A 15,260-nucleotide genomic window follows, 5' to 3' on the forward strand; every position below is an offset into this window, starting at 1 on the left:
TGAAAAAAATAATTTGGGATTTGCAGTTTTTTTTTTTATTCTATTTTTTGTTCATTTTATCACAAGTTTTTAAAAAGGGAGGCGATCCTAACACACTATTTTTTTGATCTATGTACACTTTTGTTTCATAAATTTACAGTTATGCTCCTATATTAATCTAGGGAGTTTATATTATTATTGTTAGTATAATTAAGGGTAAAATAGGTAATTAGATGTATATGGATCAAAAAGTGATGTGTGAGGATCACTTTCATTTCAAAAATAGTTTTTTTTTTTTTTTTTTTTTTTTTTTGTTTGTTAATATCCCTTTAATTTTGAGTAAAGTGATTATAATATGGGCTTTGTTTTTTATGAGGCATATGGGAGGCCATCTAGTGAAGGGCCCAATTGCTCTTTGACGGTCAGCTCTTGAAGCCACATTCCCACAACACTTTTATGTAACTTTTTTTTTTTTTTTTTTTTTTTGCCGCAACACTTTTTTGTAACTCGAGGGTAGTTTATGCAATTCCATCAAACTTTAAAACGAAAATTTCAGAAAAAGAAAAAAGAAAACTTGAGGCACAATAAAACTCGGGACTGTTATAATTCAGTAGGCTTATAACTACCTTTAGTGGTTTGATTCTTGATGTTATAATTCAGTAGGCTTATAACTACCTTTAGTGGTTTGATTCTTGATGTTATAATTCAGTAGGCTTATAACTACCTTTAGTGATTTGATTCTTGATTTAGAATACTAATAATGAAGTGTAAGAACAAAGATGATAATGGAGAGAAAGAGAGAAACACTTTGTAAGTGTGAGAAATGGTGCAAGTTTAATGCTTGCATTCATGAGTATTTATAGCCTAAAATCTCAATATAAAAATACATACTTTGTGTACCAAAATTGACTATATGTATACACCAAAATTGACTATCCATATCTATATTATTATTATTATTATAACACTCCCCCTTGGATAGCAATTTTATTTTGTTGAAGATCAACTATAAATTACTGCCTCGTTAAAAACCTTGCTAAAGAAAACCCAGTGGGAAAAAACTTTAGCTAAGGGAAAAAGAGTGCAGCATGGAGTTGACTCCCCCTCAAGTAGACATCGCTTCAGCTGTTACATCTTTTGAACATGTCTCATGCCAATGTTATGAACGTGTGTTCTGAAAATAGCAGTTGGAAGTGCTTTCGTGAAAAGATCAGCAGAGTTTTTGCTAGATTGCACATATCTCATTTCAATCTGGTTGTCCTTAATGAGATTTTGAGTGTATGAGAAGAATCTAGGTGGTATGTGTTTTGTTCGGTCACTTTTGATATACCCTTCTTTCATCTGTGCTATGCAAGCTGCATTATCTTCATAGATAGTTGTTGGACTTTTATCGCGTTCTAGTCCACAAGAATCAGTAATGAGTTGTGTCATTGATCTCAACCAAAAACATTCTCGAGTAGCTTCATGTAATGCAATCACTTCGGCATGATTTGACGATGTAGTAACAAGTGTTTGTTTTTGAGAACGCCATGATATTGCAGTACCTCCATTTAGGAATACATATCCAGTTTGAGATTTAGCTTTATGTGGATCAGATAAATAACCTGCATCTGCATAACCAACCAAATCTTGTTTTGATTCGTTAGAATAAAATAATCCTAAATCAGTAGTTCCTCGAAGGTATCGAAATATGTGTTTGATCCCATTCCAGTGTCTTTTGGTAGGAGCAGAGCTGAACCTTGCCAACAAATTAACTGCAAAAGAAATGTCAGGTCTTGTACAATTTGTAAGATACATAAGAGCTCCAATTGCACTAAGATATGGTACTTCTGGTCCAAGAATGTCTTCTTGATCTTCACATGGACGAAATGGATCAGCTTCAACATTGAGTGATCTAACAACCATAGGAGTACTTAATGGTTTTGCCTTGTCCATATTGAAACGTTTCAAAATCTTTTCAGTATATGTTGTTTGATGTACAAGTAAACCATTAGGCATATGCTCAATTTGTAAACCAAGGCAATACTTGGTTTTTCCGAGATCTTTCATTTCAAATTCTTTCTTTAGAAGTTGAATGGCTTCATGGATCTCTTTATTTGTACCTATGATGTTAAGATCATCAACATAAACAGCTATGATCACATATCCGGATGTTGTTTTCTTAATGAAAACACAAGGGCAAGTAAGATTATTTGTATACCCTTTGCTTATCAAGTAATCGATTAATCGGTTATACCACATACGTCCCGATTGTTTTAACCCATATAAAGATCTTTGTAATTTAATCGAATACATTTCTTTGGGTTTTGCATTTGATGCTTCTGATACCTTAAATCCTTCAGGTATCTTCATATATATATCACTATCAAGTGATCCATATAGATAAGCAGTCACAACATCCATGAGATGCATTTCTAAATTTTTAGAAACTGCCAGACTGATTAAGTACCTAAAAGTAATTGCATCCATAACAGGAGAATAAGTTTCTTCATAATCAATTCCCGGTCTTTGAGAAAAACCTTGAGCTACAAGTCTAGCTTTATACCTTGTAACTTCATTTTTCTCATTTCTTTTTCGGACAAAAATCCATCTGTATCCTACAGGTTTCACATCTTTAGGAGTGAGAATGATGGATCCGAAAACTTTTCTTTTATTGAGTGATTCTAATTCAGCTCGTATTGCTTCTTTCCATTGAGCCCAATCATGTCTATTTTGACATTCAACCATAGATGTTGGTTCTGGATCATCATCATTATTCATGATGTCATATGCAACATTAAATGAAAATTTCTCATCAAGATTTTTCATTTCATTTCGGTTCCATAATATTTTTGAATATGCATAATTGATTGCAATTTCTGTATTGACATCATCAATCTCCTCTGCAGTAGGAGTACTGATTTGTGGTTCTTCTTGAACACTTTCTTTTACTTCATTATCAGCTGATTTTCTTTTTCGAGGATTTTTATCCTTTGAACCGATTGGTCTTCCACGTTTCTGACGTGGCAAAGATTCATGAGTGACGTTATTGCCAGCTTTTGGAATTTCAATTCGAGCTGGAGTATTTACTGCTGGTATATATGATTTTGTCACCGTTTTTGTATCTGTAAATGCATCAGGCAATTGATTTGCAAGTTCTTGTATATGCATTATCTTTTGAACTTCTGTCTCGCATTCTTTTGTGCGAGGATCAAGATACTTTAATTGAGGTTCACACCATGAAACATCATTTTCTTTATTTTTCATTTCTCCCCCTAATCTAGGGAACAATGTTTCATTAAAATGACAATCAGCAAAACGTGCTGTAAAAACGTCACCTGTCATAGGTTCAATATACCTTAATATTGAAGATGTTTCATATCCAACATATATTCCCAACCTCCTTTGAGGACCCATTTTTGTACGTTGTGGTGTCGCAATTGGAACATACACTGCACAACCAAATGTTCTAAGATGGGAAATATTTGGCTCTTGACCAAAAGCAAGTTGTAGGGGGGAATATTTATGACTTGCACTTGGTCTGATGCGAATCAATGCAGCAGCATGTAAAATTGCATGACCCCATATAGATACAGGGAGTTTTGTTCTCATTATCAATGGTCTAGCGATTAACTGTAAACGTTTAATCAATGACTCGGCTAAACCATTTTGTGTATGCACATGAGCAACAGAATGTTCAACAACAATTCCTATAGACATGCAATAGTCATTAAATGCTTGAGATGTAAATTCACCAGCATTATCAAGTCTCACCTTTTTAATGGTGTAATCAGGAAAATGAGCTCTCAATTTAATAATTTGGGCAAGAAATTTTGCAAATGCCACATTACGGCTTGATAACAGACAAACATGAGACCATCTGCTAGATGCGTCTATTAGAACCATGAAATATCTAAATGGTCCACATGGTGGATGAATTGGTCCACATATATCACCTTGAATTCTTTCAAGAAACATTGGTGATTCTTTCTCAACCTTAAGTGGTGAGGGTCTAGTTATCAATTTTCCAAGAGAGCAAGATGTACATGGAACCATTGTATCATGATGGATTTTTCTATCCTTTAGTGGATGTCCATGAGTACATTCAATAATCCTTTTCATCATTGTTGATCCTGGATGGCCTAATCTGTTATGCCATAAACTGAATACACCAGGATCAATATATTTTTCGTTAACTACCATATGTATTTCTGGTACATTTATATGTGTATAATGTAATCCAGAACTAAGTCTTGGCAGTTTTTCAACCACATGACTCTTGTCAGTGATACTTAAATATTTCTCATTTTCTGTTGTCACTGACTGATAATCATACCCGTTAAGGTATATGTCGGAGAAACTCAATAAATTTCTGCTTGACTTGGGAGAAAATAAGGCATCATTTATTAAAAAATTTTGTACCATTTGGTAGTATGAAATTTGCCTTTCCTATCCCTTTTATCAAGTTAGCAGGTCCTGATATTGTATGTATAGTTCCTTCCGTTGGTTTTAGATCAATAAAATATTTCTCGGATTTAAGTATAGTGTGTGTAGTTCCACTGTCTGCTATACAGAGATCTCCACCACTTGATTGATGTTGTATTCCAGCAAAATTCATATTGAACTTCATATATAAGAAATAAATAGTGAGTACATTAATATTACACAATATTTTAAACGCAAATAGATAGTACTGAAACATTTAGCAAACATAATGACAAAGACAGACGATATTAAATCGTTTATTTTTCAAAAGACACACAACTTAAACATTCAAGAAATCTTCATATAAATCAGATGGTTTCTCAGTGACTGTTGGATCAATATTATCCACAAAATTTACTTCCTTTTCTTTACCTTTCAGCGAATCCTGATACATCTTAACAAGATGTTTAGATGTTCGGCAAGTATTAGCCCAGTGGCCCATTCTACCACATCTGTAGCAAGATTCTTCAGAATTTTTAGAAGAATTTTCTTCAACATCTTGTTTAATGGGCTTGTTTTGTGGTTGATATTTATATTTTCGTAGATTACTATTTCTTTGACCACCACGGCCACGACCACGACCACGTCCACGCCCATTACCATTACCATTACCATAAGGATGGTTTCTACCATAGTTATGGCTTTTGGCATGATGATGGTGATGGTTATTATAACCACGACCTTGCCCGCGTCCTTGTCCCTGTTTATAATTATTTGCAGTATTTGCTTCAGGGATTGCAAGTGTACCAGTAGGACGGGATTGCTGATTTTTCATTAATAGCTCATCATTTTGCTCTGCAACTAAGAGATATGAATTAAGTTCAGGATATGTTTTGAACTTTAGCATTCTCAAATTTCTTTGCACTGTGATGTTTGCAGCATTCATTGTGGAGAAAGTTTTCTCCATCATGTCTGCATCACTAATTTCATGTCCACAGAATTTAAGTTGTGAACATGTATTATACAGAGCTGAGCTGTATTCATTTACTTTCTTAAAGTCTTGGAACCTTAATGTTCTCCATTGTTCCATTGCAGCTGGAAGTAAAATTTCTCTTTGATTATTGAATCTGCTTTTGAGACCTTCCCATAAAACATGGGGATCTTCTACAGTCACATAATTATTTTGTAAGCATTCATCAATATGTTGATGAATAAAGCAACATGCCGTAGCTTGTTCTTTTTCAGAACAAGTGTTGTTTTCATTTATGGTTTTAAGAATGCCCATTGATTTAAGATGCATTTTTACTTTTATAACCCATGGCATGTAGTTGTTTCCAGTTGATTCTAAAGGAGTAAATTTAAGCTTTTCCAGATTCGACATTTTCTATTATCAAAAATTAAAACAAACATCATGATAAATTAGAGTCAATTTATATTCATAAGTATATAAACATTAAACATAAATTTAATATAACATAAATGATAAGTAGGTGACAGTGTCGACCATGTGTAAGCAATCATAAATAAATGTTATATAACAAAAATATAAATATTAGTAAACATAAATGAAAATTTGGCGACAGTGTCGACCATATATTTTTTCAGGTGGTATAACCGACCTATATCATTCTGGTGGTATAACCGACCATATATCATTTTGGTGGTATAACCGACCATATATCATTTTGGTGGTATAACCGACCATATATCATTTTGGTGGCAGAGCCAACCATATTTAGTATTAAGATTATCGTGCTGATAACGTGTTATAATTCAGTAGGCTTATAACTACCTTTAGTGGTTTGATTCTTGATGTTATAATTCAGTAGGCTTATAACTACCTTTAGTGGTTTGATTCTTGATGTTATAATTCAGTAGGCTTATAACTACCTTTAGTGATTTGATTCTTGATTTAGAATACTAATAATGAAGTGTAAGAACAAAGATGATAATGGAGAGAAAGAGAGAAACACTTTGTAAGTGTGAGAAATGGTGCAAGTTTAATGCTTGCATTCATGAGTATTTATAGCCTAAAATCTCAATATAAAAATACATACTTTGTGTACCAAAATTGACTATATGTATACACCAAAATTGACTATCCATATCTATATTATTATTATTATTATTATTATTATTATTATTATTATTATAACAGGGACGAAATACAATAACCAATTTACCAAATCACTTGAACCAAATTATTTCATTTTTCAGCTCACTTCAACTTTGCAGATCCACAAGGTCCGTTGTTAATCTATTATTTTTCTGTATCAATATATGCATATATGTATACGTAGTATCTGGTCAGTTTAGTTTTTTATGAATCTGTTTTATTGGATTTAATTCGGATTGTATATATAAGCTAAAATCATGATTAATTTGTTAGGTTAATATTTTTGTTTATGTTTCACTTCGCTTTCTGTTTAGGTTAATTTGACTGATTTCGGGAATAAAAACCCTAGGTTTGTATCCGTTCGGTTGATTATAGATATTTTATTATAATAATGACACGTTGTTTATGTTAGGTTATTATGTTTTTCGTGCTTTCTGTAAAATTGATTTAAATATTAAAATGAAATTTTGGTATGATGTCATTAGAAGTTACAGGACTTTTACCTAAGCATATATGATTGTTATATGAAATTTTGTCGTTGCTTATGTTGTACGAATTAACTTCTGAATTGAAATCTTATATAAAGAATTTAATTTGGAGATTAATTTGATATTGAAGGCTGTTGGTGGATATGTGTTTTGGGCCTATGTTGTTCATAGTATAATAACTGGCTTTAGGTTTCGGGAGGGTTTAGACTTTAGAGATAGCAATGTTATTAAGGTGCGTAGTATTTGATTTGGAAATGAATGAAAATGAAGTTTTGTTCAATGGATGGAAAACCACTAGGGGACTTGGCTGTATAAATGATTTAGCGCTGGATGGTTCATAATCTGAATGATTTAGAGGTTCTGAATGAAGTTGATGATAATCATTTTGAATGAATAATGTGAATGATGTAAAATCACCTTATTAAACTTTGACATGAATTAAAAGTACAATATAGTTGTTTAATAAGTGTTCTTGATATACTTTTAAGAGAATATTATATTAAATTTAGGTGCTTAATGGTTAAGAATAATTCCAGCTCTGAATGGAATGTTGAACCATTCAGCACCATCTATCATTCAGAGGTCAGAAACAAACGCGCCGAATGCTAATGGTTCAGCATTCTGAACGCCTTAACCATTCAATTAAGAGGTAGACAAACGCACCATAAGAGTAATTTCTACCAGTGTTGAAATAGTTTAGTAATCTGCTAGTTATTTTTCGGAGATGATAGATATGATATTATCTCCATCGTCTTATCAACTATAAAACTCTAAAGTTGAAACAGCTATGCAACTATGCAAGATGGTGAATTTTAGATACAATCAAATGATGGGCAATATATAAGATTCATATACGGAATTTTGTTCAGTATAATATACAAAAAGGATGTTTTTATATAAAACAAGTAGAACCTAGGATGTAGGTTCACCCATGGATACTGTACTGAAGTTAACCTACCACTAAATGAAGGCATTATACCCTTACTACTGTATGTTTTAAGGCATCATTAGTTATAATGACCGATGATTTTTCATTATCCTCTTAGACGTTTGGGATCCTGGTATACTTTGAATCTTTGTTTCTATATCTCATAGCTTGACTTATGAATGTCTGCTAAATCTGATCCATTATTTTATATAATTCTCGTTAAACTTGAAATTCATGCTGGGTTCCACGGGTAGCTCATAAACTGCTTTTGTTAGGACATTCGGGCATTATTTACATTTGAACTGGTCCGTTACTGATAACTAGATGTGGGTTTGGTGCAGGTCAAAATTTGTAACTTTTTGGTAAGTGTCGAAATGAGTAGGATCTTGTTGGTTTGACCCAGAAATATTTTATCTCTAAAGATTTAAGTTATCCTATAAATAATTGGTGTGTCAAATAGGTTTAAGTTTTTGCTTCTCGTTTAAACATAAATCTAGTTTGGAAAAATATGTTTTCGAAGGTATGATGCATTCTAAGTACCACTTTAGGCCATTTCGACCGGTTGTCAACTGAGCTCATCATTTGCATGTGGATGAGTTTGTCTTTGTGCTTTATTGTTTATGTTTATTAGTTGCTCAATAAGCTTTCAGTTCTGACGCATTATTTGGGACATCATTTTGTTTACAATCTCTATAACAGATGTCGAGAAGGTATGACAGCCGAACAACAATCTTCTCCCCGGAAGGCCGTCTCTATCAAGTCGAATACGCAATGGAAGCCATTGGAAACGCGGGCTCTGCCATCGGAATCCTCTCCAAAGACGGAGTAGTCTTAGTTGGCGAAAAAAAAGTTACTTCAAAACTTCTCCAAACCTCAACATCAACCGAAAAAATGTACAAAATCGACGATCATGTCGCCTGTGCCGTAGCCGGTATTATGTCAGACGCCAACATCCTCATTAACACAGCCCGTGTCCAAGCACAACGCTACACTTTCTCTTACCAAGAACCAATGCCGGTCGAGCAACTAGTTCAATCCCTTTGTGATACCAAACAAGGTTACACCCAATTTGGTGGGCTCCGCCCTTTCGGGGTCTCGTTTTTATTTGCTGGGTGGGATAAAAATTACGGCTTTCAGCTTTACATGAGTGACCCGAGTGGAAATTACGGTGGGTGGAAAGCAGCTGCTATTGGTGCAAACAATCAAGCTGCACAATCGATGCTGAAACAGGATTACAAGGATGACATCAGCAGAGAAGAGGCTGTCCAGTTGGCACTTAAGGTTCTTAGCAAGACAATGGATAGTACTAGTCTTACGTCTGATAAACTTGAATTGGCTGAAGTTTTCTTGTCGTCAACTGGGAAGGTGAAGTACCAGGTTTGCACACCTGATGCTTTAAGCAAGATGTTGGTCAAATATGGTGTCACTCAGCCTGCTGCAGAAACTTAAGTGGTTCGGTGTGTGGTTTAATTCGATTTTCGTTTGTTGGTGATAGACTTGTATTGGATTATGTTTTTAAGTTGTATTGTTGGATCTTGATTCTGTTACATTAAAAAACTTAATGATAAGTTCTTGATTTCATACGTTTAAAAACCTTAAATCTGCAATGGGTAGTTTACTAATATCATTTCAAGTCTCCTTTAGCTAACCAAATGCTGGTAACGTACTTTATTCGCCAGTATCATCTGGCTTGCATATCTTTTTGAGTAACAAGTCAAAACATATAATGTTGTGTATATAGAAATGGCTACTGTCATGATTATTTGCCAAATAAACATTTAGTGCAGGATCTTAATTTTTGGTAGGTAATAATTTGTTACAATAAAAGGTTACAAAACTTGCATTATTTCAATATCAATCCATGTTTCTTTAAAATGATACGAGATTTGTATGTATTAAAAAAGGAAGAAAAAAAAAAAATCAAAATGTCTTATCTTTTTAACAAATTTGCTCAAACTTGAAAAAAATACTCAATGTTCGCAAAACATAAGACGCAAACTACTGTTTCATGCATTGTGTGTTACAATCCCGGTCATGACGTGATCATGGCTCGAAATTGCAAGTTCCAACCAACAATTTTTCGATCATGACTCGAAAATGCAAGTCGCGACGTTATCGGTCATGACTAGGAAATGTAAGTCTCGACTACCGATCATGACAAAGAAATGTACGTCGCGATAAATATTTTTTTAGTCACAAGAGAAAACCGTCAACTTGACACTTAACTCAAGTATCATATTTAGTCATAACTACTACTAAAGCTCTTTGGAGATAAGGTTGTATCATTAGTGTATAGACGTTTTGAAAGATATAATCGGGGTTCATGTATGGTTATTAGACTACATGTTGTGTAATGAAAATCACGACCAATAATTTATCCTTCATGATCGAGAAATGCTACTCACGACAAAACAATTCTTCTGTATCAAGGCGAGAAATAATACTCCGTAACTAATGTGTCATAACCCGGAATTACGCGAGTAGTGTAAAACGTTAAATCTAATTCTATTCTATAAAAACTAATATATCTATTCTATCTAATAAAATCGAGTTAAGGCTGATGTCATTATGTGCTTTTATGAGTTGTAACATGTGCTTTTAGAAATTGTACCAAGCATTTGATGATGTAATAATATTTAAAAATTAAGATAAAATGTACGCTTATTTTAACTTCTTCCCTTCTTCTTTCTCCATCTTCGTCATCAATCTTCTGCTTCTTTTAGCTTCATCAATCGTCATTAATCTTCTGCTTCTTTCAGCTTCATCATTCGTCATTTTAAATTTCTTTCAGGTAATCTTTTATTCCTTTGACCTAATTTTCATATACTTTGTTCTTATTTATGTTTTATGCTGCATATTCGTTCCATCCCGCTTAATCTTATTCAATTGTAAATTTGTTTAGTGCCCTATTCTAACTTTATAATGTCGTTAACCTTTTGTGCTTAGCTATTTGGAACATATTGAACACATGTGAGTATTATTACTAGAATATTATTTACATCCATCATGCTACCAAAGGTATTTCTATTTCGTGATTGATTAAGTAATATGTTGGAATTTTTTTGTTAAACTTTGAGCCGATGTTTTGACATTATTTGATCTTAACTATGAAACGTTACTCATATGCTAATTATTCTTAGTTTTAGTTGGAAATCGGGTTAGTTTTGGGATTGATCTCATTTGTGATGCCCCTTACAAAACCATCGCGTACGAATCATCAACAACAGGATCATTACAAGGTCAAATACTATATGCTGTTTCAAAACAAGTTTGCATTCATGATAAAAGGTGACGTCATAACCAACGTCAAATGTTTTACAACCAAAAGTATGCTTCTATGAACGGAAGCAAGTAATAATAGTACGTGACCCTTAGGTCGTTACAAATCATAGCTCAAAAGTAATAAAGTTTGAATGCAAGATAAAATGTTTTCATGCGGTGACATCTCTAATAAGGCAGCGGGTGGCTAATCAGCAAGACTAGTACAACAGCGGAAGCAAGCAACCTTAAGCACCTGAGAAAAACATGCTTAAAAACGTCAACACGAATGTTGGTGAGCTATAGTTTAAGTATAACAGTAATGTAAGGTAGGCCACGAGATTTCAGTGCTTCAACAGCGTTTCAAAACAGTATGAAAAGTATATGTTCAACCGTGGGCACTTGGTAACTAACTTAACATTTTATCACCCCCTAAAAGTACACTTGGCGAGTGCGTATGTTTACGAAGTATTAAACACCCGTTAAATGCTAGCGCTACTAGCCCGAGTGGGGATGTCAAACCCTATGGATCCATATCTAAGATTAGCGTTCACCGGTTCAAAGACCAATGACTAAACGTTACCGAGCTAAGGGGAAAGTTTATGCCGTTGTATAACCCACACATATATAAAGTTTAAGTACTCGTGCCTAGTATGTAAAACGTAAAATGCGCATGTATTCTCAGTTCTCAAAATAGTTAAAGTAAAAAGGGATGCTATAACTCACAGTGATAAAGTAGTAAAAGTCGGCACGCGGTAAAGTAAGCAAAGTGGTTGGTCCGAAAGTCCTCAACCTAAGTCAAAAGGTACTAAGTCAGTAATTCATTCCCAAAGGTTTAAATGTATGTAAATTAGGTCTTAAGTATTATCACCAATCATCATTAAGTCAAAAGGGTAAAGTAAGTTTTCATTCAAGAATAGGGTTTAAAACAAAGGTTGAATTCGTCTAGTTGCCACGGCCTCTATAAAAACTGAAATGAGGCGAGACCAGTGGTCATGGCTCCGTATATGAGTCCCCTAGGTACTGACCAATTTATAGAACTAAACTCGTATTCGTTTGACCGTGGTGACGGTTTAAGTGCGAGTAGGTCAGAAATTTCAGCACAACGTTAATAGGGTGTAGTGACTTTCGGGAGGCCATAGATCCTAAACCGTAACTCGAATTAAGACGAGGTCTAAATGGAAAATCATCTACTCAAACCGAAATAACTGAATATCAACTTTACAGTAGCCCAGGTATTCTGATCAGACCCGAAAAACAGTAGGTTAAGTGTTCCAGTGGGTTCTTGGTGCTCGATGCTCATCACGGTTCTCATCCTTGATGCTTATAGCTTCAAGTGTACAACTCGTTGATGTGTTTGCATCATCTTTACCAAGTTTTGACCATCATAACACAAGTGCAAGTCTAAGATATGTAGCACAACTCAATTAAGAGTTGTATGAAGTTTGATGAACCAAAGTTACATTAAGGTCTTAGATCCAACACATACATGAACTCTAAAAGTGATATTAACAAAGTTTGACCATCATGACACTAGTGTAAGTCTAAGACATGTAGCACAACTCCCCTACGAGTTGTATGAAGTTTGATGAACCAAAGTTGCATCAAGATCTTAGATCCAACACATACATGAGTTATAAAAGTAATAATAAGCTATAAACTTGAAAGTAAACTTATATAAACAAGATCTTAAGTTTGTAGAACATAGTTCTTAGTTAGATCTTGGAGATCCTAGACCCAAAAGTCTAGATCTATCATAGGTGTACAAAGTTATGATTAAAAGTTTTGCTTACATGTTTTTGAACTTACAAAGTAGTTTCAAGAAATATGAGATCAAGATTAACTAGTAATACTTGACCAAATTAACAACACTACAACTTTAGATAAATGAAATAAAAGAATAAATTAAAGCTACAAGTATTATGTTCATATTTGCTTCATACTTGAGAAGATTCAAACCAAAGTTTAGATTTTAAGAATTCAAGTCTACAAAACATAAACATAAAGAAGATCATCAAGTTTATGAACTCTAGATCTTGAAAACACTTAAGTATAGAATTATAAACTAAAAAGTTTAGATCCTTGTTCTTGGTTCTTCTTCAAACAAGAGATGAAAGTAACCAAGATCTATGAAGATACAAGCTAGATAACTTGATCTTTTAACAACAAACAAGTAACAAATGATGATGATTATAATCGGTTTTGTGAAGGAAAAAGAAAGAGACTTAAAGCTTGTTACTTACAAATTTTAGAGAGAAAGTTGAGAGAAAAGAGAGAAAATGAAGTTGTAAGAATGAAGTGTGTGAAATGAGGTTGTAAGCTAGTAAGTAAGTAAAAAAAAAAGTTGAAAATGAATTCCCTCCCATGGAGTGTTGGTGGACGGTTCTTGTAGCCAAGAAGGGGAAGTCAAAGCTTGTCTTTCAAGTGTGGAAAAGGTGGTGAAAGCTTGAATGGGTAATAAGATTAAAAGACTCTTGCATGCTTGAGACAACTTGGTCTCCTAATTAGTTTAATTAATACTAGTTAACCTTAATGTAATACTAGCTTAAAACATGGGCTTACAAGTCCATTAAGAGTGTAGGGTGGGCTTCCAAGTCCATTTCCAATAATAAAGGTCCAAGTCCAAATAAGTATGCAATTTAAATAATTAAAGCCCAAGTAATTAACTACTAACCTTAGTTAATTAAAAATGATTAATAATAAATAGTCATGAATGTAAATAATATTCAAAAATATTATTCGTGAAAAGTACGCGTGTCACAAAGACTAGTCGGGCCATGGAAAGTTAAATACGGTAACAAGTAAATGTACAAAAATACATTTATTAAAGCACAAGTATTAATAATAAATATTAATAATAAACGTTGGAAAATTCCGGGTTGTTACATCATTAATAGGAGCCCTTTTATGTTTGAAAGTTGAAGAAAAATGGTATTTCAAACAATAAAGATGATGATCTAAACACTTTCTATGTTTGATATAATTTGTTATGAATTTTTTTGTGATACTTAGTACTAACTAAGTTATATATGTATGCTAAGCGTTCGATGAAATGTCTGAATGAATGAGATTGTGGTGACTCATAAATTTGAAAAGGCTGAAGGCAGTAGCACTCGATACTCTTTAAAATAATACTTCATATGATTATTAATTTCATCCTTTTCATATCCATTTGGAGTTTTAAAATCTTCATGGCTTCGTTTTTATTAAGCCATTATTAAGGTTGATTCATTTCACCTCTGATTTCATCTTAAAGGTTAGTATTTCAAGTTAATTAATGGTGTTAATGATGCCTGAAACATTCAGTATTTGAAGGAAAATAGTTCCTAACACTACAATTTATGGGTTCTTTTGTTGATTTCTTTATCTTACAAAATTTTGTTTGTGAAATAGTGAGTGAGAGACTAACACACATGTTTTTATGACCTCCTTGTGCTTGATTAAGCACGTAAATGAAACTAGAGATGATAACTGCTACATACTATGATTTTATTTAAATGAATGCATTGTTGTTAGGCGAATTGTGTATCCTTCTATATACAGTTGGTATAAGACGATATATATGTGTGCTTCTTTGTGGTTCAAAGTTGTAATAAACGAATCACATGTTTTATAAGTAGACGAAGATTACAATTTGTTGGTTGTTACGATGATGTGTGTATAAGGATGCTATATCATGGTCTAAATTTATTGGTGTCTTAGTCTCCAAGTAAACTATACCCACTTGACTATATTCATGATTACGTTAACCCGTGTTACTGGAAGTGTGTTTTTAAACGTATTGATATCCTATCATTAGGTTGCTTACGGATTTTATTTGGAAATATAACAATTTTAGACTCGAATTAATGACCATGAAAATTTTAAACTTGGTAAGGTAGTGGCTACTTAAGATGATACCTCCTATTAACTATGTTTGCCATTTATCTGGTATTGTATGATGGTGAGTACATACCAAATGTATGTGTTTAACAGGCTGATTAGGTATCATGATGATCATGGATCATTCTTTTTGAACATTTTTCAAAAGTACTTCACAAGTAAGAAATATCATATATCATTTGTTATGTATTTATTTACGTGTGTT

The 15,260-nt window shown here is 33.3% G+C and overlaps 1 protein-coding gene across 1 annotated transcript; it reads left to right on the top strand.

The window, feature by feature from the left end:
• The first annotated feature begins 534 nt into the window (after positions 1 to 534).
• LOC139852819 (proteasome subunit alpha type-4) lies at positions 535 to 9,493 on the top strand. The gene is made up of 3 exons (XM_071842157.1): positions 535 to 572; positions 6,541 to 6,627; positions 8,615 to 9,493. Exon 3 carries the CDS (start codon positions 8,615 to 8,617, stop codon positions 9,362 to 9,364), a length of 750 nt encoding a protein of 249 aa, XP_071698258.1. The 5' UTR covers positions 535 to 572; positions 6,541 to 6,627; the 3' UTR covers positions 9,365 to 9,493.
• Positions 9,494 to 15,260: the final 5,767 nt, after the last annotated feature.

Source organism: Rutidosis leptorrhynchoides, chromosome 6 (assembly GCF_046630445.1).
Source record: "Rutidosis leptorrhynchoides isolate AG116_Rl617_1_P2 chromosome 6, CSIRO_AGI_Rlap_v1, whole genome shotgun sequence".
NCBI classification, from domain to species: Eukaryota; Viridiplantae; Streptophyta; class Magnoliopsida; order Asterales; family Asteraceae; genus Rutidosis; species Rutidosis leptorrhynchoides.